The sequence below is a fragment of the Ursus americanus genome, chromosome 4 (assembly GCF_024610735.1).
Source record: "Ursus americanus isolate L20-20 chromosome 4, mUrsAme1.1.p, whole genome shotgun sequence".
NCBI lineage: Eukaryota > Metazoa > Chordata > Mammalia > Carnivora > Ursidae > Ursus > Ursus americanus.
Genome location: NC_142130.1, coordinates 10,894,736 through 10,921,752, shown reverse-complemented (window position 1 = coordinate 10,921,752; position 27,017 = coordinate 10,894,736). Strand labels below are relative to the sequence as shown.

At 43.1% G+C, this 27,017-nt stretch overlaps 1 protein-coding gene across 3 annotated transcripts in view; it reads right to left on the bottom strand.

Annotated features, from left to right (window-relative positions):
* The window catches only part of FNDC3B (fibronectin type III domain containing 3B), a 339,246-nt gene that overhangs the window by 77,821 nt on the left and 234,408 nt on the right, over positions 1 to 27,017 (bottom strand). For all 3 annotated transcript variants that reach the window (XM_045788650.2, XM_045788651.2, XM_045788652.2), the window contains 4 exons: positions 20,318 to 20,376; positions 12,391 to 12,542; positions 10,147 to 10,206; positions 1,544 to 1,682 (listed from right to left, as the gene is read on the bottom strand). In XM_045788650.2, the coding sequence (XP_045644606.2) occupies positions 1,544 to 1,682; positions 10,147 to 10,206; positions 12,391 to 12,542; positions 20,318 to 20,376 (410 nt within the window). The remainder of the gene's footprint in view (positions 1 to 1,543; positions 1,683 to 10,146; positions 10,207 to 12,390; positions 12,543 to 20,317; positions 20,377 to 27,017) is intronic.

Below are 27,017 nucleotides of genomic sequence, written 5' to 3'. Positions count from 1 at the left end.
CCCGCTCCTCCGGCCTCCAGCTGGTGCACCGAGATCAGGAAATCTGTCCGAAGGACATTTAAATGAAAACTGAACCGAATCCAGAGCTTTCAAGCTTGTACACGACTTAATGGAACAAGAGTATGTTTCTGATTTACAATTAAATAGAGGGAGAAAAGAAAATGTGAAATATTTTCCTCCTAATAAGTAAACTTTTTCTTGAAGATGCTGGTCTGCCTAAGACCTGAATTTCACCCAGGTTTTAAGCCGAGTATGTATCAGTGATTCCCAACTTTAGGTTTATAAGACCCCGGGGTCCCTCTGTTGATCTTAGGAAGATTTCTTATATTTTCTAAACAAAATGAATTTTAATTCTTTCCTTTTTAAAAAAGATATGTTTATGTATGTATATGTGCAAATAGAGACCAAGTTTTAAAATGCATGTGTATCTCCAAGGACTTAAACAATGATGACCAGTTGGGTGTTACAACTCTGAAAAGGCAGGGAATCACTGACCTGGATTATCCCTGGAAGCCAGGAAGGAAAATAAAATAGTTCAGATTCTAAGCCAGTCTAAACTTTGCCTCTGCCAAGTAACACACTCCAGGCTGGCCAGTGGCTATGAGAACGCAGCTGCCCACACGAGAGGGGTCTCCAGAAGCCTGGGCTTCATTGCTAGCCACTGCTCTCAGTGGCCTTTCTGGATGCCCTGCATAAATCCAACCTTCTGCACCGGGAACCAAAGGACAAAGTCTGTCTTCACCAATATGAGATCTCCCTAGCCACCCTACTTCTTTCACACATTAGTCTATTCCCGAACACCACAAATCTTTATCTCCACTTTTAAAAATTTCGCATCTTAAGCTGCATTTAAACTATAATCATAGAGAAATAATTACTATAGACATTGATAACAGAATCTGCTATTTTCTTGTGAACACAGAAGCGTAGCTAGTAAGCTAATGATACACCATAAAGACCTCTCTCTGGCAAGAGTTATTGGTAGCCAGTAAATTGTATGTTATGAAAACTACTACACAATTCAGACTCTAAAAAAAAATGAGTAACCCTAACTGATCTAAGCCCTCATCAGTAAAAGTTGGTTAAGTCTTAATGTAGTTACAACACTTAACATTCTAGGCAGTTTTAAATATTAAACATTTCAGAGTCGCCACTGAAAGAAGCCAATGAAGTCAAAACCAACTTATCTCTAAATCTTTATGAAAACTTTCTACTGAAGTCTTCAGTTCAAACGTTTGCTGAAATGAATGAAACCATTAGAAAGTGATGAATAGGTATCTAAAGTATTCATATCACGGACACCGTGTTGCTCATGAACCTGAAAGATTTCTCCCTGCAGAGAGAGTCAGAACTTTCTTGTACTTCTACCCCCTACTGCTTTGCCCAGTTTTTACAGACATACCAGCTTTCAATATCATAACAATTTGTTTCACACAGCCACTATGCAGAAAATCAAACACCATCACCAGACTGGAGTAGTGCTCAATAAAAATGTTTCGAACGGCTAGACGTCAGACTGTGCCCGACACTTTGCGCTACCCACCTTCCACTGCAAGGTGAGCGAACTTTTGCTCCTGTGTGCCAGCTTAGGTGGGAAGGGACACTCAGGTGCGCAGCTGTGGGTGGTGAAGCTAACGGGCTCAGAGCAGGATCCCTTTACGGAATTGTACATGGCATATACCCTGAAAGCAAACAGACAAAGACGGTCAGTGGCCGTGGCCCATTGCAGAAGACTGGGGTTTTTATCTCAGGTTTGCCCCAGGGCTTTCCACAGAAGAACGGAATTTATGTAATATACAACATGACTCTTTTTCTTATCTACTGGTCTTATACTGACGGAACTCTGGCCAGCAACTCCAGGAGATAATGACCCCAGCAGGGAATGTGCCTCAACTCATTCTCTCTTTCCACTAATTGTCAGAACCCTCTGCCCCAATTAAGATAGGCAGGGTGTGTTGACTAGAAAACAATATGCTAAATAAGAAAATATCCTTGGGGCACCTGGGTGTCACAGTCGGTTAGGTGCCTGACTCTTGACTCTTGGTTTCAGCTCAGGTCGCAATCTCATGGGTTGTGAGACTGAGCGCAGAGCCCGCTTGAGTTTCTCTCTCCCTCTCCCTCTGCTCCTCCAGTCCTTCCCTACCTCCTCTCTCTGAAATAAATGAATGAAAGAAAGAAAGAGAGAGAGAGAGAAAGGAAAAGGAAAAGAAAGAAAATAAATATCCTTATCCCCAAATTGGTCTTCAAATATACATTCTAAAACCATCAAGCCACTCTCCAGCTGACTTTGTGTGGAAGGAGGCTGAAAGCAGAGTTAAGGTTTGGCTGGAAAGAGACAAGAAGTAGTGCAAAAAGTCTACAACTGGAGAGGGAAGTATAAACAACGGGGTAGAATAGATACCATCTTTAACTGTTCCGAACACTAGGTATTTAGGTAGAAATATGGAAGTATCATACATAGAAACATGCTTGCCACTGCCAAGTGCATCTCTGACTCGACAAAAACCACGTTCAGGTACAGTTTATCCATGTGAACATCTTACTTCTGCACCCGGCGCCGAGATTAAAGCTGTGTACTCTGTGCATTAAAATGCTGGGCTCAATGCTGAACATATGTGCCCAATTTCTCCAGAGAAGCTATGAAGAAAAAGCATGTAATGTACTATTAAAAACTAGACTTCTTTTGGGGCGCCTGGGTGGCTCAGTTGTTAAGCGTCTGCCTTCGGCTCAGGGCGTGATCCCAGTGTTATGGGATCGAGCCCCACATCAGGCTCCTCTGCTGGGAGCCTGCTTCTTCCTCTCCCACTCCCCTTCCTTGTGTTCCCTTTCTCGCTGGCTGGCTCTCTCCCTGACAAATAAATAAATAAAATCTTAAAAAAACAAAAAAACTAGACTTCTTTCAAATGGCATAAAATAGGGTTATGTTGATTTTTTATCATCTTCCTATTTTTCCATTTTTCTTAATATTGAGCATTAAAAAAAAAATCCAACTTGAAAAATCTACTCTTTTAAAAAGACAACACAAAAACTTTTGCTGCCCCAAAAGGATGCAAGGATTAAGCTAATCAGAGTTGGTAAATATATCGAGCCCTAATTCTTGAGGTCCCATTAAAGACAGAAGAAAACTCAGAATCGAGACAGGAAGTCAATGTCCCAAAGCTACACATCTGGAAAGCTGCCTCCACTGAACAGTCGTGGAAATCTAACTGCTGTACTCTACTGCCTACTGTCCTTACTCATCCCGAAATTAACACTTCTCTGAACACCCACAATCCATCTCCCCTCATCTACCCAATGAACATAAAAAATGGCTAGAGATAACACTATGGAAAACAGGACCTAATTAGGTGTGTTATTTGCAAGGTCCTTTCTCCTCAAGGTCTATCACAAAGAATTTATAGAGGTCATGCATGTTAAAAGTCCTAATGCGTATTCCCATCTTAAAAGGTAAGATACTTATTTACTGGATATTTGACTTGTTTGGCTTTTGGGAGGACACCACGACATCTGATCCAAACAAAGGATACTTATTAGGGCCCTCTTCACCCAACCTGATGAAAAGAGATGTCCCTTTTTGCATTCACTGTAAATAGGAACATGATCATATAAAAGTGAACGGTAGATTTGGCAAGATCATTTCCATGTATCCGGACAGGCTCACTAGGAGTACGTTACTTGAAATGAATCACAGAACATTCCAGACATGGGCAGGGTTCCTGCCTAAACTTTAATAGATTGGCTGGATTCTACAGCTGGTGGCTCACGGGTTACATCTGGCCCAAGATGTGTGTGGGGGAGAGGGAAGAAATAGTGTTTTAAAATACCACAGCCACCCATGCATGAATGGAAGGACCTAGGCAATGGTCAGTACAGAAAGGATAAGCAGACATTATACACTCCTAATGAAAGACGATGCCACTATCTCTAAAACCCTTGCCAGAAAAACTGAACCTGTATCAGATTAAGCCTCCTTGCCACTATAAAGGAAACACAAAGAGAATTTATTAAGCAAAGCTGTAGGGATGCAATCAGCCTAATTCATACTGCCGAAAATTCTACAGGACAAAAGAAATTATTCCAACAAATAAATTGCAAAGGGACAAAAAAGAAAGGGAGGGGAAACCTAGAGATGAAAAGAAATTTATGAGATACCAGCCCAACGGAATATTGAGACCATGTCTGAATTTCAATTACAACAAACTGAAGAAACAAAACCTTCATTTTTAGGACAGTTGAGGAAATGGAAACAGTCCCTGAATTTTAAAGACATGAAGGAATTATCCTTTTTGCTTGTTTTGGATGGGTGTGTGATGATGGTCATATGGTGCACTGATGAAATATGATGATGTCTGGACTTCAACACAGCTGTGGGGGCAGGAGGAGTAGGTGGGGACCAGCAAGGAAATGAGTAGTTGGGCAATGGGTCTATGAGAGTCCATCAGTTACTGTCTACTTTTGATTGTATCTGAAATTTTCTGAAATAAAAAGTTAAAGATCAAGCCAACACTTAAAGTTCTGGAGAGATCTCGTTTAGAAAAATAAACCTCTTAGAAGTTCTAGCAACGCAACTGCATACTTGCACGGTAGTAACCAGATAAAGGGGAGAGCAATCCCCCTCCAGGTGGGGCGGGTGCTGTCCAGCTCAGAGTCCTCACCACTAGCAGCTGTCTCCGCAGCATGGAGATCCCTTCTCAGCTGCCTTGTATCCAGCTCTCGACCCACTTAGGGTCCTCGGAGGAATTTCAGTTCACAGTCACTGGGCATGTGTTTGCAAATTCAGACCATACTCAGGTCGACTGGGTCCTGAATGTTCATACGAACAGCCCCCAGAATCTATAAGGCGCATACAGCAGAGGAAAGGAAGCAGGGACAAGGGCCTACAAAGGGGGCTGGCTGACTGCAGTGAGTTATCTGGGGAGATCTGGACTCAGTCAAGTGCGCTCTTGCTCTTTAACGGGATTCTGGGAGTCACAAAATCCACATTTATTAGGCTGAGAAACATGAGTGATAGAGGCTCCTGAAAGCCAGTTGGCAGGACGACTACTGATGGGAGGAACCGAAGATCCCGGCGACAGAATAAAAATCTGAGGTCGCTGAAGATGGACAGTTGTATGGGCCACAGAGAGTTAAGTTTCTTGCCTTACAACTCAAAGAATGTTATGGTTTAAATCAGGAGTCGATGCTTTGCACTCGTACAAGTCTGTCCACAAAGGAAACGAGATCCATTTTATATGGCAGTGTAAACGTGCAGCAGACAGTATCTAAAAGCTGACATTATATCCAGTGTCCCGTGATTATATCCGTCAATTAAAGTTGTTCAGTAAATAGACAGCAACTAATTGCTCCGTTTTTAGCAGTAACTTTTACAGAAAAGTCTTTGGAAATGATGCTTTATTTTCAAGAAATGTTGCAATAATGTTTTTCATGGGATGGTGATGTGTTTCTCTAAATATCATCATGTGGAAGGAGGACCAGAGGAAGAGTATCAGTTTCTCGGGTTAAATAAATCAGCAAACAGTTCAGTTCCTCTTGCATTCATCCCAGCCAAGAAGAATACGTTTTTCTAATGATGTGATTAATCTTGTGCTGGGTTTTCACATTTGTTTCAGTTTAAATACTGACTAAATGCTTATGAAACAGGTGCTGCAAAAAATTTCAGAAATTCGCCTCCAACTTCCTCCGGCACATCTGTGACATGGTAGAGCCACGGTTTCTAGTCAATAACACCTATTTCATAATTCTGTACTGAGAGGGTCAACCATATTTTTGGAAACGATTCATCATGTAATTTTTCTGAGAAATGTTATTACGTGATATCATTTCTGAGCAACGTCTTTGCCAAATTGTTAATGCCAATGACTGGAAAACTGCTTCAAAGTTTGCCATGAAATTGCTGCCCATTCCATCACTCAAATTCCTGATTATCCCATCACTGTTCTTGACTCCCACAATAAAATGGTTAGTTCAATATCAATATTAATTCTAAAATTACCAATTAGGACAGGAGTATGGAATTTTTGTGTATGTATAAATATCCATATAAATAAATGAATATAAATGTTTATGTATATAAACTTATAAATGTACATGTAAGTATTATAAAACATAGTTATTCATGTATGATATATGTATGTAGGTAGGATTCTTCTCATTTCTCCTTCTTCAACATACAATCACACACACACACACACACACACACACACACACACACACACACACACACACTCTTTGTCTCTGTCTTTCTCTCTGTCTCACACACACACAAGCAGGATTTTGTATTGGTGGCTTTATACAATAAATAATGCAATGCCCTCTACGGAAGCACTGAGTAACTACACTTCGGTAATTACAAACTGATTCCTTTTAACCGTTCAACCAACATTAAAACGCAAAAAGCAATTTGTGTTAGAACCTGGTAAGAAATATAAAAGTGACGACTTTAATCACAATCTAACCCAAGACCCAAGACCTAAATTTTTCAAGTCAACGTGATAGAGTCTCACCAGGAGGGGGTGGGGGGGAGGTTGACTGGTTAGATGTTAGATGTGCAGAAATGACACACAGAAACTCATAGCAAAAAATGAGTAAGAAAAAAAAATCTTTAAAACCTAGTATGTCTTCATATACAATTTTCCATGTGGAATTTGGCCTAAATGGCATGGCAAGTGCCGGTCCAAACAGCCACAGATGCACGGCCTGCAGCACTGTCTCGAGGATTCCCAATCCCAGTGGGCTGACGGGAAGAGGTCATGAGCTGTCCTGCCCAGGAACTGGGGCCAGCTGAGCACCGGACAGTCAGTGACAACATCCACGACTGAGAGACGGCTACTTAAAAAAAGGTTTGTGTTATATGATGGGTGAACTCGAGCAATACTAACAGGAGGGAGAAAAGAGGTAAAAATAAGAAAAAGCACTGAATGAAGATGCGTAACGATCTGAATGAAGGGGATGAAATCAGAGTAGCAAAATCGAAGGCAACAAGGCATGTAAGAACAGAAGCCTGAGACGGGACTTCAGGATATGACAGCAGAAAGAAAACCCTTCACTCTACTGCAGAGTGATGCCTGGAGACTTCTGCAGGCCTTCATGGAAACGTGCAGCCTGAGGAGCTGGAAGGAGAAGGCAGCCTGCTTGGAACTGCTGAAAGAACTCTCTCGTCGTTTCCATCACTGGCTCTACAGACTTGCACCAGGGCGACACTTTCTAAATTGGTAACATGAATAAATAAAAATGGCAATGAACATAATTGCTTATTTCGCAGCTATACAGTAATGGAATTCTTCTGCAGCTTCTGTTATGGAAATTTAGTGAGAAAATTATTTCCACCCAGCCTTTTGAGGCAATTAGGGGTGACTGTTATATTTAAAATTATATTTGAGGCTACTGTGTTTGATAGGAGCTTCCATTCCTGGAACTAAGACGTTGTGAATGTTAATGCAGCTGTACCATCAAAAGAGATTTTGCTCCTTTCTCTTCAGTGCCAAGCATGACATATCTTTATCCCGATAAAGTAGTTAAGTGATATGGTCAAACCATACACAGGCTTTGAAGCCATGCCTGTGTCACGAAGTCTTTTTTATTGTCAGAGTGTGGAAACACTGCAACGATTTTGGAAAAACAGAACGAACAGAGACAACGTTTATACACTTTACAGATTGAGGATCGGTTCGCACGTATTCTTCATTTGTTCTCACGCCACCTTCCTGAGGCTGGTAGCCTTCTTACTCTCGTTTTATAAATGAGGGAACAAGGCCGTTGAAGTTTAAATGGCTTGCCTAAGCACACACCCTTACTAAGGGACTGAGCCATTAACCCCGAAGTCCAAGCTCTGTCCCCTGCTGTCACGCAGCCTCGCCAAAGCAATTCAAAGCAGAGGAAGCGAAACTGGAGCGGGAGTTGCAAGCAATGTTTCTTCTAGACCGTGTCAGACGAGAGGGAGTGAATGATCTACAGAACTGTGGACCAGCAGGGGAAAAGTAAAATCGGGACTGTAGACATGTTTATTAGGAGAGAATTTTTTTAAATACTAAGAGGGATTATGACCAGGAAGAGGGAGCATCTTCTAACTCCCTGGCACGCAGAGACAGAGACCAAACGCCAGCTGGCGGTGCCTTCGGTGGTTGCGTGGTGTCGCAGAGGCGTGGTGCGTGTCCCCAGAGTGGGGTCTCCGACGTGTCAGGGGAGAGTCTGGATCCAAAGCGTCTACACAGTAACTACCACTGATTATGCCTTTTATCGGCCCAGAAGTTCAAGATGCTTATGAGACGTTGCAGTAAAACGAACCAATGAGCCCATGTTGTCAGGATCTACCCTTTGTAAGACGAGTGAAAAAGAAATGAAGGGAGACAACAGACAGAACGGCAAATCAAGGGCAGACTCCTGATGATATTTAAGTTTCTTTAAAAAGACATTGTTAGCTCATGAATGAGCAGGAAATTAATAAAGTAAACCTTTATAAAGCAATAACAATAAACTGTTAAAAGATGGAGAGAAAAGGAAACATATGTTAACAATGACTAAAGCAGAAGAACATTTACATGGCTCCCTATATGGTGGTACGTTTTCTGGTTTGTTGTTAAATCAACCATTTGAAAGACTAAAGTATTTCTATTATCATCTCAGTTTCATAAATTACACCCATCTTTTTGTTTGTACAGGAAAAGTTCAATATGCTTGGGCTCAAGCTAACTGATTCAAAATCCAAATGTTTTGATTTAAATAAGAAGAGATAGTTGCAACGGAGCTCTAAGCAACGCAACAACCAGACAGATCAGCACGTTGAGACTGAATGTGAAACACCTCGCCCTTTTAGGTATTGCTTTGAGCTTAGTTTTAAACACTTCCGTGGTTACTAAGGCATTATAATCTGAACACATCCCTGCTTCCCTACCTTTGTTAAGAAAGATTGTGGCCTTGATTCTATGTGATTAAGCATAGTTAAAATAGTCAATTCACAGAAGAACCAAACTAGAACTCAAGCCGCCTCATAATTAATATATGCCCTTCCTAATACGTTATGCTCCCTCTACTCCATCAGGAAGGAACCTTTGGGAAGTATGATAAAGAAGGTGTGCTTGATCTCACACACTTTGATACACACCCACATCAATGAAGAATGAAGACAGACTCCGCTGTTGTGTATTCTTTCAGATAAAATCACAATTTTTGGTCAGCTTATACATTAAATAAAATTTTAAGTTAATATTTAAACTTAAAAAATGTTACAGACCACTTTCAGAGACCTATTTGCAAATGGATATGTGAATGTATCTTTAAATGATTGGCTGAGCTCTGTAAAAGTTCACGTAATACTCTCCTCTTCACAAGTCTATGGTTGGCTGGGTTTCTTCCTAAGATTAGCTAGCTCTGCCTTTCGTAGCAGTCATAGCAGAGATTCCAGAAAAATCACAGTACAGATATCAGACTTCGTACAGATTACATGGATTCACTGTTTTGCCAAGTTGGGTTAATTCTTATCAAAGACAATTTAATATTTGCATTACTTGTCTCATTTCAAAACCTACTGTCTTTTAAGGTCCAAAGGCATTCTTACAACATGGCAGGGCTTACTCATTTGTGCTGAATATACAGTTTATATGTATACTGATACACCAGGGGCAAAATATTCATTTGTTTTACAGAAAGGAAATATTATATGTTAAACCATACAGTCCAACAGATCTTAGAAGACTATATAAAAGTTATTCTATTTTTTTTTAAAAGATTTTATCTATTTGTCAGAGGGACAGCGAGAGAGAGAGAGCAGCAGGCAGAGGGAGAGGCAGGCCCCCCACTGAGCAAGGAGCCCCATGTGGGGCTCAATCCCACGACCCCGGGATCACGACCTGAGCTGAAGGCAGATGCTTAACTGAGCCACCCAGGCATCCCTACGAAAGTTATTTTAAAAATCATTTAAAAAATTCAGTTCAGCGTGCCATCTATTTTTCTATTACCAGAAACCTTTCTGTGTACTCCCCAGTCACTATGCTCTCAAGTGCAAAACGCTAAGGAATGGCCAATGAGCTAAGGTACTGCAACTTTCTGTTAGGCAAGTGCCCTCAACCAAAAACTTTTCAAAAGGAGCACATGATTTATTTCAGAAATCTGAATTCTCCAACACAGGTCAGGTCTCACATCCTAACTCACCTCACATGGTAATCAGTTGCTGGTCTGAGATCTTTCAGGTTACATTCTAATTCTTCTCCACTGCAAAGAAAAATCATCTATTAGTCAATGATACCAGTTTCAACAGGTCTCATAGTCATGTAGAGCAATGATTCTAGAACTCTTATGTCCGATTCCACCATAAACCGGAAATAAACTTGCCTATCTGGTATTATTACCCTTTTGCACTAGAAAATTAGATTCCTTTTAATGATGCCGTCCTAGATCAGGAAAATGGCAAGATTAACTTACTAATGAAGTTCCAAAAGGTCTTATCAGTTCTTCAAAGTAAATACATAAAAACCAGTAAGTAAGCAAGGAAATTAAATAGAGAGATAAACATTAAGTGTAAAATAACTACACCAGCTGTCAACTGAAGGTAGCTCCTGGACTCACCTTGGCAGGAACCCCAAACGCTTCAACTTCTCAGCTCTCTGGAAGAAATCTCAGTGTGCCTCCCTCACATATCAACGCTAATAGCTCTCTGATATATACACATACAAATCAATACTCTTTTACATAAAACAAAACCACTTCTATGATCAGAAGGTGCAAATGCAACTCAACTGAATCATGAGGCAACGGCAAACATAAAATAAGGAATGTTCCATTAAAAGTTTTTAAAAGGTGAGGGGTGGGGGCCTGACTGTATTCTTCAAAAAACATCAGGGCCACAAAAGACAAATGCTGTGTTAGTGTTCCAAATTAAAGGTGAAAGACATATGATCACAAACCGTAATATCCGACCCTGGACAGGATTCTGTCCTGGAGGGGAAGAAAAATGCTTTAACATTATTTAATGAACTGATAATACTGGAATGCGGATGGTGGACTAAACCAAAGTCTGTTATCAATGTAAATTCATGAAGTTGGTAACTGCATTGTGGCTATGTAAGAAAATACCCTTATTCCTGGGAAATATACTGAAGTATTTAGGAGTACAAGGCCATGCCATAGACAACAAATGGGAAAAAATACGGGTTGGGAAGAGAGAAAAACGGGAGAGTGAGTAACTCCAACAGTAAACCAAAGAGGATAAAAAGATACTAATAGGCAAAATCTGTGTAAATTCCTTGAGCTCTTTATTTCTGCAACATTTTATAAGCTGGAAATTATTTCAAACAAAAATACTTCTTTAAAGTTGCAAACTGGAAGCCAATGTCCACACCGTGCCTACAGTTCTCAAGTGTGACCCGCGCTGCATCCTTAATGTGTTTTTGAATTTGCCGAATGAGTCTGACATTAGGAAAACTTACATAACAATTCAGATTTGCAGTATTTCTTGGGAAAAAAAATCCAAACAAATCGGCAACGCTAGGCCTGCACTCCCTTACGGCAACGACCTATTTTAGGCGAGCGGCGGCTGCTCCTTTCAGAGGAAGACAGGAGTGCTCCTGTAACCCTCACCCCCAACCTTCCTCCTTTCCTCACTGCTGTCAGCTGCCTAGCCCCTCTGGGCACTTGAGGCTAGCTCCTGCCACCAGCGGTCATCCTGCTTGGATAGAATCTCATTGTTTCTTGGCGTGGCTGGGGCAAACGGTGCGCTGTATTTCCCTACCAATTTGGACTTCTCAAAATAGACCCAAATGGTTGTGAGCTGGAATAAGGAGTTAGGGTTTTATTCTAAGTACAATGGGGAATCACCGCAGCGTCCTCACCCGGGAGTGAGCTGGTGTGACCTGCTTTCTGTGGTGTGGGACGATCCCTTACCCTGTGAACTAAACTTATTTAAGAAAGCCTTGGACTGAAATGCTTTCAAAGAATCTATACTACAGGCTAGAAAACTCTTGTGGAGGGTAACAAATAGAATGCAATGGAAGGAAACCATAATATAGAATTAAAAAAAACCAGACTAGAAAATGGTCTGGGTCTAAAAAGAGGTAATCAATCATGTGAGTGCATGACTGATGTCTATAAAAACTCAAAGTCATGCTCACTTTTTACCCTGATAGGCATTAGTGGAAATTTTTCTTTAGCACCATCCTGACAAGCTAACCTAACCAAGGGATAGCTCATGAACACCAAGGAGCTCTACAAAAGTCATTTCTGATTGGTAATGACTCTGGACAAAAATAACTCTTGCCATTATAATTATCATTAATTCTTAAAATGAACTATTTAAAGAAAAGCTTGCAAAGCCTCTAAATTTTTCCTGTTTCTGATTTTCCTTAATGATTCCAATTTCACCGTTCAGCAGCGAAGAAAACATGTGGAGATATAGGCTACCTGTAAATGATCTTGTACTTTCCGTCCCGTCCTTTGTCGGATAAGGCAACCTCATAGCTGTAGGGGAAAGAAAGACCGCTGTGGGGTCCACATGAAAGTCCAACAGGGGGAGCCCAGGACAGCACAACCGCTCTGGCCTGAATATTAGAAACCTGAGGAAAAACAAACACAGACAAAATGATCCAAATCCATTTTTATATATACATCAGACGCTACATCTTCGAGTTACACTGTTGTGATGACAAGCAGTGGCCTAAGACGGGCTGAGGAGTTAATGTCAGGTAAACAGTTGTAACTACAATGCAAACACCGTCACATGGAGTACTCTCTTGTCTAGGTCCTGACGTCCACAATAGCTCTGGAACATCTGTCCTTATAACGTAATTCACATTTGATCTTCCAGAAAGTAAACTCGTCAGTCTTGTGTGGGAATTTTTTTTAAAGGTAAAAAGTTGAATGGGAGACTTTCATGAGCTCCACGACGGCCATCGCGTTACATGGAAGGAGCCACAACCGCAGGTACTTTTGGTGGCCTGCAAATCTTCAAAGCCAGTGCCTTTCAAACCAGGCTCCTTAAAGGCCTCAGTTCCCAGGAGAACCCAGCGACGGGGGAGTAGGACCCAAGCCCAGGCTGAAATGGGTGCCGAGGTGATGTTTCACCTCTTCCCAGCTGGTTTTTTTTCCCTTTTGGGGTAGCCTCTGTGTAAGACTTCATCTGAAGAGAGGACGCTGGCACCTTCGAACACCCCAGCTTTCTTCCCTTACTTAGGGCCACAAGAAGGCACGTTCTGCTCCACCCGCCTGCCGTTCACAGTAGGACGGGGCTCCAGCCCCCCTCAGCTGTAAGCTGCTCGGTAAGAGACCCTGCCGTGGGCTTCCTGCCCTTCCACCCAGGGGCTCACTCGAACTTGGGCTTCCTGGGGGACCGCTTACCCTCCCAGATACACTACTTACACTCCAAGCTTTGTTTTAGAGTCTGTTTCCACAGAAACCCAACCTCGTGCATACTCTAATTCTTTAAAAAAAGTCAAAAGGACCTTGATGCTCTAAGTTTCTAAAGGTTATTTTGCTGCTCTCTGGATACTGGTCTGAATAAAATATTAAAAACAAGACTTATTAATACAGACGCTAAAGCTCCATGTTCATAAAGACTTCGCTTAGTGGTAGATTATTATTAGTTTGCAGACAGAGATATGTAAACTGTTCAGTTTCCTTTTTTTCTTCCATTTTTGTCACTATCTGATCTTTACAGAGCATTAAAATTTAATATAAAATAATTTAAAAACATGAATAACATGGAATAGGAGTACTGAATCTCCCTTTTCAGTCTGTCATTCATTCCATTTCTCAAAGAGTTCCCCCCCCCAACATTTCTTCTCCATACAGACACAGCCTCATGATATATTTAACCAATTCTTTAGTCAAACTCCTACTCATCATTCACAACCCCAGCCGGGTCTCACTGTCCCCAAGTAACCTTCCCTGAAGTATGGCACCTATCATCACCCCTCTGCTCCACAGCAACTTGCTATTATCGTTACTATCGCGAATCACGTTTATGGCATTTGTCTCCCTTTCCCACTGGACTCTGGGACTCCCGAAGGACAGGACCCAAGTCCTATTCAACTATGAGTAGCCGTGGCTTAGTAAACGTTTGTTGAATGAAAACAAAAACCAAAGGGAACAAGATAGTCTGAGTTTCTGATACAGGTGACACAATGGATGACAGACCAGCATCACGCAGCTCTGTAACAAATCCGAGATACTGCTGCAGAAATCAAACTCCACCTTTCTGCTCTGGCTCCAGACTAGCACCTCCTCTTGCTCTATGACACCCCTCAGGATGCCATTCCCTCTCCCCCTGTAACTTGGCTTTTGACTTTCCGACTTTGTAACCTAGGACCTCTGCCTCAAAGAGCACCAACCGGCTGAAGAGAGACGGGCGCATGAGAGATGATCTCGCAGCAGGCACACAGCACAGAGAGAGACCCACAGCAACCTGAGAGCAAGTCAGGAAGGGTTTCTGTCCGCTCCTGCCTGGAACCCCCGCTCAGAATCAACCTCCGCTTTCTCTGTGCTCGGGCCACGTTTTGCCGGTGCCTGTGCTTGCCGGTCGTTTCATGATGTTGTCCTTACTTGGTTACCTGTGCGTTGGTTCTCCTGACTAGATTTTAAGGCAGCATTTATACATTTCTACAACATACACCAGCGTCTCTGCGCAATTCTTGGACACACCATTAATGAGCCATCTTGAGGTCTGGGGTGTTATAACTGATTTTTAACTTCGAGATATTCTGCTATGAAGTTTAGCTTACAATTAAGAAGAAGGCTGATTAAGTCCTGAAAATCATTCAGCTGAGGCGACAAACGGCTGCTGTGCACAATTCTAAGAATACAGTGTGTAGTAACACCAATTCGATGAATGGTGGTGTGAAATAACACCCCGTTTCAAAATAGCTGGCAAACGTTAGTGCTTTAGATCCTGACAAGTACCCATAAACTCACATCCCTTTAGATTCTTTGTCATCAGCTACTAAGAATTTACACTTGGTTAAATTACTAACGGAATAGTGACGTCCAGCACTTGAAGCATCGTCCGCCTTTCTCCAGCTTCCCTGAGCAAGTCCGAAGCAGGGACAGGGTCCTCTGAACGCAGCTCTCTGTGCACGTGCGCTCTTCCGATGGGCCAGGCTTTCAGAAGTGCACTCTGAGAACGCCCCCTCATTTTCGAAGAACAGCAACCGTGGCTCCGGGGACTTCTTTCCTAGAGCTAAGGCCTGTCACCTAGATGGCTAGCACTGTTCTGGAAGCAACAGCACGTTCCCTCCTGTGCTCCTGCTCCCCCCCTTCACAGACTCCCGGGCCTCCGGTTTGCTTTCTTTAGGCACTAGAATCCTGAGAGAAAGAGTGCTTTGTCTCCGGCAGAACTTGGAACTTACTTCCAATACAAGGATGATGCCAGGACATTACACGGTGCCTTCAAGAGAATGTCACCTAAGGGGGACTCCTCAGCCCCAGACGCATACTTCAAGTGTCCAGGGAGGTGATAATCTTAATGAGAGATTCGAGCTCTAGGAACTCTGGCCGGTTCAGGCCTCCTTCGGCCTCACATGAGCTTCACCTTCTAAGTATCTCTCCTCTCTCTCTCTCTCTCTCTCTCTCTCTCTCTCTCTCTGTCGTGCGGGGCGGGGGGGGGGGGGACGACACACTTTCTCACCAGCAATGAACACCGAACTAAACGGGGGCAGCTAATGGATCACAAGGATCCTCACGGCCGACATCCAAAAAAAGAAGTGTAGATGCCATAAAACTGACTGACTTCCTGATGTTCAATTACTCTACCATGAATTGAAGTCCATCTCCTTCACCATGATGATGAAAGTGGTGATTTCTAGCTACAAAATCACTGGACAAGACCCAAGCTGACACCTGCTTCGGCATCAGAGATGTAAAAGGGTCCGTTGTGTAGGTTACCAGTGCAAGCCTGCACAGAAGTTCAACTGCTCTGAAGGATCTGGAAGGATTCATAAAACCACCATTTATTTCTAAATAATCATACACTGATTAGAAATCGTTGTTGTCTACGTATTTATTAAACGTAGACTCCAACTCGAGGGCAGGTGCTAGCAAAAGCACACGTATGTGCACACACATTAGGGAGTAAGACGGCACGATCCGGGAGCCATTCGGTACATCGTCTTTAGCGCTCCTTCTCCTTGTCCCCCTTTCTCTCCTGTTCATTCAGTATTTTAAGACTTTTCTGTAAAATTTTACTATCTTAATTCTTAGATTATATCATATGCAAATGACACTCATTATTTGGATCAGAAATACCATTTATTCTCATAAAGTTAGTAACTGTTTCTCGCATGTTAAAAAAAATATTTCTATGTAAGTTAGTAGCTTCTAAATTTGGTCAGGACTTCAGAGTTAACTATGTGGGAGGCCTGCGGATCCAATTAGGGAGTACGTTAAGGAAATATTACCATGGAAATATTGGCTTCACTTCAAAAGTACCATCATGAAAAATAATAACACAATGGAAAATTTAAAAGGAAAAGGTCAGAGATCATTATTAAAAAAAAAATACTCAGATCTAGGATTTCACAGTCATCTGTTTCTATCATTGCACTTAGTGCTAAGGACCTCGAGTCTTTTCAGATACACTGTTGTTGATTTTTTCGAGGAATGGCTTCTTGGACGGACAGTGGCTTCTCTGAGGTCAGTTTACTCACTTCTGGAACCGACAAAGCAATTGTTTCTACAAGCTAAACATCAGTGGATGGAAACAATGCAGGTTACGTTTTTTTGCACCCTGAAAATAAACAAACCAGCGGCATGTGGGGGACAACGTCTAGCACCATCATCAGAGCAGATGAAACCTCGCTGGGTTGGAGATGGCACGCACTAACAGAGGTTTCTTCCTAAACCACTTAGAACGGCAGCAAGCTTGTTTCTGTGCTATGGCGGTGCTTAGGACCCCAGATCCCAAGGCACCTAATTCTCACAGTCTCAGGACAAAAACCTCGTCAATTCGAACCCTGTTCTTCCTCAATGACTAAGTTATTTGGATCTCTATAGCATCCAGGTTTCTGAAGAGTCAATGACTTGCTTATTAACTCAGGGGGCCCAAAGTTCTAGAAAGATGGCTGGAATCGAGAAATCCTAAATATTGTTTCTACATCTAAAACAAATCATCTATAGAATCTCGAAGAAAAATATGTGCCTTTTATTGAGAGGTGTTATCAGACATGGCTAAAAGAAAAAAACAAATGAACAAAGTGCCCAACTGCTGCCGCTCTGTGTCTTTCCCTGGAAAGCAGCGGGGCACCCCTTTCGCATTTCAGAGCGGAGCAGGGCATTTCACTTTCGCCTAATGATACCCTATAGACTGCACAGAAGTCCTCTATACACTGTATACAATTTACTTCGCAGATAGTCCTCTGTGGTATTTATTATCCTACCTTTCAAAGGTGAGGAAACCGAGGCTCGGGGAGCTTGTGTCACTTACCCAAGATCACAGAGACAGTTGATGGCCCAGAGGGCCAGCCTGCAAAGCAGAGGCCCTTCCCCTCCACGCTGCTGCCTCGAGCTCTGGCACCGGGCCGTCCCACATTCCACCATGCTGGCGGAGCCTCGTCTGAGGCCGGCCAGCCTTCAGGCATTTGTCTCCCTTGCCAGAACCCAGCTGCAGCCACTGCAGTCGGCCCCACATTTATTCAGCAAATATTTGTTAAGGGTTCACGATGTGCCAAGGACAGTGCTAGGTATTAGAGGCACAAAGATAAATAAGACACAATCATGAATAAGAACTTCAGACAGAGACTGGGGAGGAGAGGCAGGGAGGGAGAGAAGGGAAGGGAGAGGTGGAAAGGGAGGAAAAAATGTGTAAAACAATGAACTGTGCTGGGAAGGACGAGGGGCGATCACCAGGCAGACAAGGTTTATGTAGGGACGAGGGGGAAATGAGGACCCCCCAAATCCTAATCCCTGGAGCCTATGAATGTATTGCCCTGCAAGGTAAAAGGGGCTCTGCAGATGTTTAACCTCAGGATTTCGAGAGACAGGGACTCCTGGGTTACTGGGGTGGGCTCGACGTGATAACAAGGGTCCTTATAAGTGAAAGGTGGAGGCAGGAAAGTCAGAGTCAGAGAAGGAGCTATGAGGATGGAAGGGGCCACAAGCCGAGGAATGCAGGCAACCCCTAGAAGCAGCTGGAAAAGATGAGGAAACAGATTCACACCCAGAGCCTCCAGAAAAAATGTAGCCCTGCCAACACCTTGATTTTAGCCTAGTGAGACCTGTTTTGGACTTTCTGACCACTCAGATGACAATCTTATCAATATTACACCTCGTGGGGCGCCTGGGCAGCTCGGCGGGTTAAGCGTCTGCCTTCGGTTCAGGTCATGATCCCAGGCTCCTGGGATCGAGCCTCGAATCAGGCTCCCTGCTCAGTGGGAAGCCTGCTTCTCCTTCTCTCTCCGGCTCATGCTGTATCTCTCGCTATCTCTGTCACTCTCAAATAAAACAAAAATGTTACACCTCATGCCGTATCTGTTTACATAAAAGCTGGTCTATCGATCCTGCTCGAAGAAGCATAAAGAGTGAGTGCTTAATAAATGCTGAATCAAGGAAAGGACTAATGCGTTACCTTGCTAGAGCCACCTGATCCTAACAAACACAGACTGTCACTTCTGCAGTCGAGAAACGACTAGGAATAACTCAAGACAAACACGGTGTGTGTTCACATGAGCAAGACAGGACTACAACGTTCTGTGACTGTATCTGAGACAGTCAACTGACCGGATGCTCTGCCCTCACGCTCTGATTATGGCTCCCGTCTTCCTCGTGGAGTTTTCTTCATTCTTCTGTACCACCAATGTAAGCGTTTCCCACGATTTTGTCCCCCAGGCTTTTCTAACCTCTCTCCATGCTCTACCCCCAGCCCCACCGCTATCACCCACGCCTCTGCCTGAACCATAACTCCATGCAACGTGATCTCCTGATGGATGTCTGGTTCCCCTCTCCCCACTGCCCTGCCAGACACCTGCGACTGCCCGCTGGCGTTACCTCCCTGGGTGCCCTGCTAGTGAAACAAACTCAACATGTCTAAAAACGGCACCGACGATGCACCAAGGACGCAGACGGGAGCCCATTCTAGAGGATCTCACGGACGATCGGGGAAGACACAGCAACAAGTAAATGGTGTCTATTACATACACACCCACAGCACAGCGAGGCTGGGGGAGTAACTGGTTCCAAGTCCTACGCGGAGAATCCCGCTTGACGGGCACAGACAGCAATCCGGGGAGACTCTCCAAGGAAGCAAGTCCCCAGTGGAGGCATCGGAGCCCGAGCGCCCAGCTCTCTGCGACACCCGACTGACCTGACTGATGTCTCTCCATGGCTCTAGCATCCCTCCTCTCCTTGCCACACCTGGGGCCACCGCCCGAATTCCGCCTCCTGTAGCTTCTCACCCACATGACAGTGACAGATTCCTGACGCTTGCCTTCCTGGGTTCACCCTCTTCCCAAGCCAGTGCGTCTGTCAACTTTCATATGCCCTGACTACGTAACTTCTCTGCTCAAAAACTCGCAATGGCTACCTGCTCCTTACCAGAGTAAGGACAGACTCCACAACTCAACACGGACGCCCCACTCCTCTGCAAGTCCCCTGCTGGCCCCGTCCTCCAGCGTATCTCAGGCTTGTAGGGGTTAGTCAACCTCAGCTGTGTACCCCGAGGCATGTGTGAACTCTTCTGTTAAAAAGCCTCAGTATCTGACACACACGAAAGATCAAGATTTTCCAACTGGACCAGAACACATCCAAAGAACTTCGGCTCTCTAACCTCAGATGAAAGGCTGAGTCCAAATTTCGCATTTTTCACTTGAATTTCAAAGCATTTGGCAGAATCAAACTTAAAACCTCACAATATCATCACTCCTACCAATTTTTTTTCTTGCCATTATACTCAATATTTTGGACTTACTTCTTCTCAGCTAATATTTAAATACCTTTTTGAAGTTTACCTGGAAAAATACTTGGAATCACTGAGGTTTTCAAAAATTATTATGACTCCATTTACACAGGCTAAAGGAAATCACCAAAAGAAAACTGTTCTGTGGACCTGTGGCGGGGAAGGGCATGAGGGGGAGGATATGTACCCTTGGAAGTAGGGAAGACTACCTAATTGCCCTAATTGCACTCAGAACATCTAAATAGAGAAGACATCTCAGTGGATTACGACTGAATAGAAAACTGCTGTTCTGTATTTTCATGCTCCATTAATAACAACACTGCTTCATAGTTTATAAATAATCAGCAATAGGAAGGGGCCCTTTTGTTTACCTACTATGTGGTGAGAGAAAAAGCACACTTGAAATGCTTAAGACTGTGTCATTTATGCTGAGAAATCCAGAAGACATACCTGTGGTTTCTCTATTCCTGAAAGAATGTCTTGCACCCTCTTTATTTCCAACTCATACTCTGCATGGAAAAAGAGAAAAAAAGAAGAACAGTTAAAACCAGTAGAAGGCAATAAGGTTGTCCAGTCCCTTCTCCAAGGCCTTTAACCAGAGCTACCATGGAGTCCGTTGCCTGTTACCATGAGCTTTTGGTATCAGTCACAGGAAAATGAAAAATTGGGAATGGGATCGATGCCGGGGTGGGGATTTCACTGTGTTGTGCGAACTTGCCGCTATACCGGTTTACAGACTCACAAAGCTGACAAGAGTTCTCCTAATTATGCAACAGGCAACAGAAAATAAAAGATCCTAAGAAGAAGGGGGGGATTGGAGCAGCTAGAAGCTGAGAGCTATGAAGAGATGAGGTGGAAGAGACAGTGGCCAATTTGTCCAGGGCAGTGAGTTCAGATTTTTTTAGTTCAATTTTTATTCTAAGTTTGATGGGCAGCCATTGAGGTGTTTAAGTGGAGGGACTGATTGGTCTTTAAGTCTGAAAAGATCTGTTTGGCTTTGCGTAAATAATGGACATACAGAAGGTGGGAGGGAACGTAGAGAGATCAGTCGGTACATTGCTGCGCTGGACCGAGTGAAGGATAGAGCTTGCCTGGGCTGGGGATGGTAGCAAAGACGGGGAGAACAGAACTGGCTTTAGAGGTATAGGTGTTGAAGGACTGGCTGTGATAAGCAAGGGTGAGGGAATGAAAAGAATCAAGGATACCTCCCAGTTTTTGGCTTGATCAACTGGATGGATGATGATGTCTTTAAATAAGATGGGGAACTGGGGAGGTTTTGCAGTGGGGCAAGAACTATTTTAAAAATAAAAGGGGAAAAGTACCTGAAGTAGAGAGGATGGGGAGGGAAGAATGTGTATTAAAAAGAAAATAAGAGATTTTAAGCTTAAGACTATGTTTTGTAGAGAAACCCCTTGACTTTCACAACCTACTTGATGTAATCTAATTTTGAATTTACAGATTTATTTAACTGGTAAACCTCGTTTATGAGGTAAATGCTAGAGTTACATGATTGCCAAGACATTATGTCCTCACCTCAAACAGTTCAAGTCTAGCGGGGGGAGACTGAAAGCAAGAGGCAATTCCATGTGATAGGTGCTTTGGTATAGGTAACCCAAGAGAGAGCATTCTAGAAGGCTTCTTGGGAACCAACATCTCACTGACCCTGTGGACAAGCAGGCATTTGGGTGAGAAGTTAAGAGGCCCAGCTATTCCCAGGGCTGTTCATACTCACTGCTCAGGTCTAATCTCAAAGTCACCTTTTCAAAGAATCCTCAACTCTACCCCTCGCCCAGCCTCCAGTCAGTCTCATATCCTACTTATTTCCTTTCTATTGATTACCAAAATCTAAAAATCCTCTTGTTTATGTGTTCCCTTGTTTATAACTTGTCTTTCTTAATAAAATAAACACTTCAGGCATGCAGCGATGCTACAGACTCAAAATACATTTTTATCTGTGAAGAACCAGATAGTGAACATTCTCGTTGCTTAAATAAGTGAACCAAGCCTAAGTAAAGAATACTAAGACTTCAAGCTGGCACCACCCTACACTGTAAAAGGATCATTTCATTTTTTTTTTCCTGTTGCATTCTATTTAGTAGAATGTATTTACCCTTACTTTGGTGAGAAAAAGAAATGGGCTGGTGGCAATGTATGTGTTTAAATCACAACTGAGAGAAACATCACATTCAAAAGACCAAATGACAAGCCCGTTTATAATCATGTATTCATATTAACATATAGATAATAGTTTATACCCATAAGTCATACACATGTACATGCCCTCACAATTTCTAGAAGCTCCTACTTAAACTATAAAAATGTGTATCCGAGAATTATTAGTAAAAAAATAAAAAATAAAATAAATGAAGCACAGGTGCAGTAAATGAACTGGTTCAGTTGTTAAAGACCAAACTTTCTGAATCTCTGGTTATTCCAGAGTTTGCAGGACCCTATGCTCAAACACTCACATAAATAGCTACATTCATACAACTAGCTGAAGGAGGTCACTGCTTCCTTCTGCTGTCATTGACACAAGGACAAGAAGCCCGAAGCCAGACACTATCCTTGAGGTAATAAAGGTTTAGACTAGAACGGAGATAATCACCTATTCGACAAAGAAGAGGGGAAGAACGAAAGGGCTCAGCAAAAGAAGAATCCTCAGCGCTACGTACTAGAGGTAGGGCATGAAAGAAAGGAATGAAAAGGGACGCTTTGTCCCTCAAATATGGAGAGCCCCTCCCCCTCGCCAACTTTCAAACACAGATGACAGGAGAAATGGTCAGGCTTTTGACAGAAAAAGGAAAAATGGGAAAGGAGGTTGGATGGGGGGAAGCGGGGGGAGGAGATCTGTTTAAAACAGGAAAGAATGGGTTTCAGGTAAGAGCCAGAAATACAAGTGAAAGGTCCTGACTGGGATAAAAACAACTTCCAAAGGGGGGTCAGGACTGTCCCAGCCCGTCCGTGATTACAGCGAGGAACGCTGACATTTCCTGAGCAGCCAGGTACGTGCTGGTCGAGGCACCATCCCGGGCTCATTTTTACAACATCCTGAGCAAGATGGACGATGTCCGCTCCACCTCACAGCAGCTGGCAGGGCTGAGGCCTACTTTGTGTGTCACAGTTTGCACCTCCGGGGCTCAGCACTACACGTGCAGGTGTCTTCGTCGACTGAGAAAGAGGAGGAGGGAACAGACGCTTGGCCAGCAGACGCCATCTCCCCAGGGCCACAGACTAGCATGTGGCCCCAAAGCAAACAGAACCTTTGACTGCACGGTGACAAAGGAGTAGGGCTCTGGGGGTCACCGGGGACAGCACGTGGAGAGAGAAGAGCAGAGGGCTGAGGGTGGTGGGTGTTCGCACTGGGGCGCGTGGAAGCAAGAAGGTGGCGGCAGAACCCCCCTCTGGGTCCCACGACAGGGCCTGGGTTGTGGGGCTTGCTTCTTTTTTTTTTTCATCTCCAAGAAAGCTGTCAAAGAAATAGAGCGAAGGCCTTTGGATCTGGGGGAAGGTATGTGAGAAAAGGAAGAAAAAGTAGGCCATGAATGGAGTCAAATAAACAAAGGCTTCTGAGAAGATCAAAAAATAAAAAGGGCAGGGCGAGGGGGGACAGGTAGTGATGGGACGATCGTTGCCCTATTATGTCAGGAGAAACGCACTTTCAAAGCCAGACCGCATTCTTCCTTTCTTTCAAGATTTCTAAATGGTGAGTACGGAAAAAGAAGAGAAAGATGCATTCACACCACATTTACTGAACGCTTTTCCATTTGTGCTGCCCAGACTAAGAGAAAAGAGGGAAGAAATGCCAGGCATACAATGTGCACACACGAGAGTGAAAATAAAATCCGCGGACCTGAGCTGAAGGGACAGTTTCTTACGCACGTGAAGTCAACTCTCGCGTGCAAGCAGCCCCGTATGAAACGCCCGAACTCCCAACTCGGCCACCCAAATCACCGGTTCACGCAGACCTGGCCGCCTCTCCCGAAGCAAGATTTAACTCTGCCTCGGAGAAGTCTACGGATTATCACCCTTTCCATTAAACAGCTTCGGAGCTCAGCTCTCCAGGATCTCTCCGAGTTTGGATCAAGCTTTCGCTTGCTCGCCCTGCTTTCTTTTCCACCGTGGCTCTGTCTCCCTCCCTTCTGCTCACGCGCACAAATGCCATATCGTGACTAAGGGCAACTACAGAGTAGCTAGCGCTCTCACGAAAATTTACAAACAAAACCAAAAAGGACTGTGCTGCTGACCTGCCGTCAGGAAATCTTCTATGTCAAGTTAAAGAGAAAACTAGGTCCCGTTTGTTTCTGTTTTTACCTCCTTAAAGAATCTGGTGTGTGACAACTGAACAGCAGATTGTCCCAGAAGAGGGGGGAAAAAAGCAAGGTTTTGGCACAAGGTTGTAGGACGAGGTTCTCTTCATTATCAGGCCTGCCTTCTTCCCTCTGGTTTTGCAGCAAGTCAACTACTCCAGAGGCAAATCTTAGAGGCCAACTTTGTATTTCTTTCTCCTCGCATTGAAGCTGCCATGAGCTAAGCAAACAGATTAAAATCATTTTCCACCTGCTTTGATTTTGTTGCCACCATGGCTGACGTGGATGGACACGACAACCCACCTTTCACATCACTACCTTCTTAATATTTGAAAGCCTTTTCTTTGCAGTGAAGACTGCTGATCAGTAAGAAGGGTTACCAGGTACTGGCAGACAGTGCTCCAACCAGAGAATGGGCGTTTTGTTTCGCAGATACAGACACCTTTGGGGACAGGTAATTTCTTAAAAAGGAGTGAAGAGGGAAGCCCTTAGTTTAAACATACCCCAATGAGCTGAGAACCACCCAATCTGGAAATGCCAATAAATAAAGGGGGAAGGGGGCTTCAGCTCAGAAACTTCCATGTTTCTTCTCCCAAAAACAAAGCTTCTCCCAAGAAAATAAAGCATTTTTTTAAGCAAAGGGAAAGTTAAAATAAAAATACACAAAAGCAAGCAAATACGCTTTTTTTAAAAAAGAAAAGAACAAACCAAAACAACAACAACCCACACACATAGAGGGGAATATGTGTCATGTGAAATTTAAACTTTCCACAAATAATGGTTTTCGTGTTTGCTCCAAAAAGAACCGTAAGTTCAGACTGTTTGAATAACTGTAAGGCCTAAACTAATTAAAATATCCCCCTTTATAAACACAATTTACTTCTTTGGTTTGCTTCACATTTTTTCCATCTTAGAAAAGAAATACAGCTAGACACTTAGCTGCTAGCTATAGAACGTATTTCGGGTTGTAACAGCCCCTTCATTCCAATGGAATGACATCACATTATTTCTCTGTAAACCTTCTGTCTAGTTCTCATCCGCATGGCTCATTTACAGATATGCCCGGCATAACATAATATGCTTTCTCAGACCTGCCAAAGAGCTGACTTAGCTGCTATCTTTAATACATTATATATAATAAGCTAGGGGCATGGAAAATATGCAACTTCTGGTCATGCCCATTTTTGGGATAAGAGGCTTAAAAATCACTAAATACTCAATAAAAGAACTAAATGAATGGAAAGAAATACTTTTGGACGAAAAAGAAAAATATGACTCAACAGTAAGGAAGAGTTAAATACGCAATCACTGCCTACCAATGCTAACGAGAATGAATGGGGACGAGGTAAGACAGTTTAAGAATGCTTGCTGAATTGCTTTTCCAATCAGAAAAAAAAATCCACTGTCTTCATTTCTAAAACACTACTTATGCTGAGAAAAAAAGAAGAATCAATAAACGCATACAAAAGTAGTATTAATTACTTAAGGACCTCCATTTAGTGATTATAATCCAAAGTTAATGGTGTTAAAAATCAAATATTAAAAATGTACAAAATCACAAGAAATAAATTTACATAATCCGGGACAATGCAGTTAATCCCCAAGGACAAATATTCCAGAAATACCTTCAGGTATCGATCAGCTGATGCTTATAAATGCAAAAATAAACATCTCTTAGCCATTTAGCTGGCTAAGTGGTTGGTTCCTCTATTGGAAATTCTGTAAGATAGCCAAGGGAATACCAGATTCTCAACACTAAAGAGAAAGCAGCGGGCAGGTGAACATATGTTGTGGGAAGTTGCCTTCCAGTCTAGGAAAATATTTTCAGGAGAACTTGGGCTCCCAACAGATTCTGGAGCCTTAAGAGAAAGAGCAGAGGAGAGATGAATTCTTCTTACGGGTGGAGTGCCCGGCTGGACAGGAGGGATGGCCAGAGAATGTAAATGGGATAAGGGGGGGGTGCTGATTTTCTCTGAGCTTTTGTCAATATTTCTGGAACTGAGCAGAAAGAATGATTTTCTTTCCTGGCCCAAGGTTTGAGCAAAATCCAACTGGGACTATTCACATCAATCCACTCATAGGCAAAAATGGGTCTCTTCAGACAAAAGTTATCTAACACTGTGAGTAGTAAGAGGGACAACCCAAAAGTGGTAGGTCTGGGAGTGGAATGAAAAGAGAAAGTGCCAGATACAATCCCTTTGTTGACTCCCAGGTCAACTCAAAGTTTATCTTTCAACCCTCTTCTTGAAGTGCCAACTAAACTGGGTTGGTTCTACCTGAAATACTAGGAGATTCTATGGTCATTTCTGTCAAATTCCCAAAGAAAATTTCTTGTGTTCACTTCACAAAAGTCGTATTTATACATGGAACTGGACAAACACAGCTCATATTTTTAAGAACATCAAGTTAAACAGAGATGAAACCCCACGAAAATGGATGAAGTATTACATAGATATGCTTGCTGGCAATTTGACTGTACACCAGTCCTGTCCTTTCCCTCCCCGTGCGTGTTTGAGACATTTCACTGGCTCGCTGAGTCCTAACCTGTGCCAGATATAGCTCTTTTATTTTGGGGGAAGGCTCAACTCCATGATTATCCAGCAAGAGCTGGTACCCTCCCTGGGTGTGTAACAGGAAGGCAATCGCTTAAACACAGGATAGAACGGCTTACAAAGATAATTCAAGTTTATACACTACTTTCTGCGTTGGCATCTGTAAACGTTTCCACAAAATGTTTTTTCATTAAGACTTGGCATGTCACGCTGAAAACTTCTCAAGTGGCTTTATTCAAAACTTTTGCAAGACTGTGTGAACTGACAGGCAGAATCCAGAGAGAACAATTT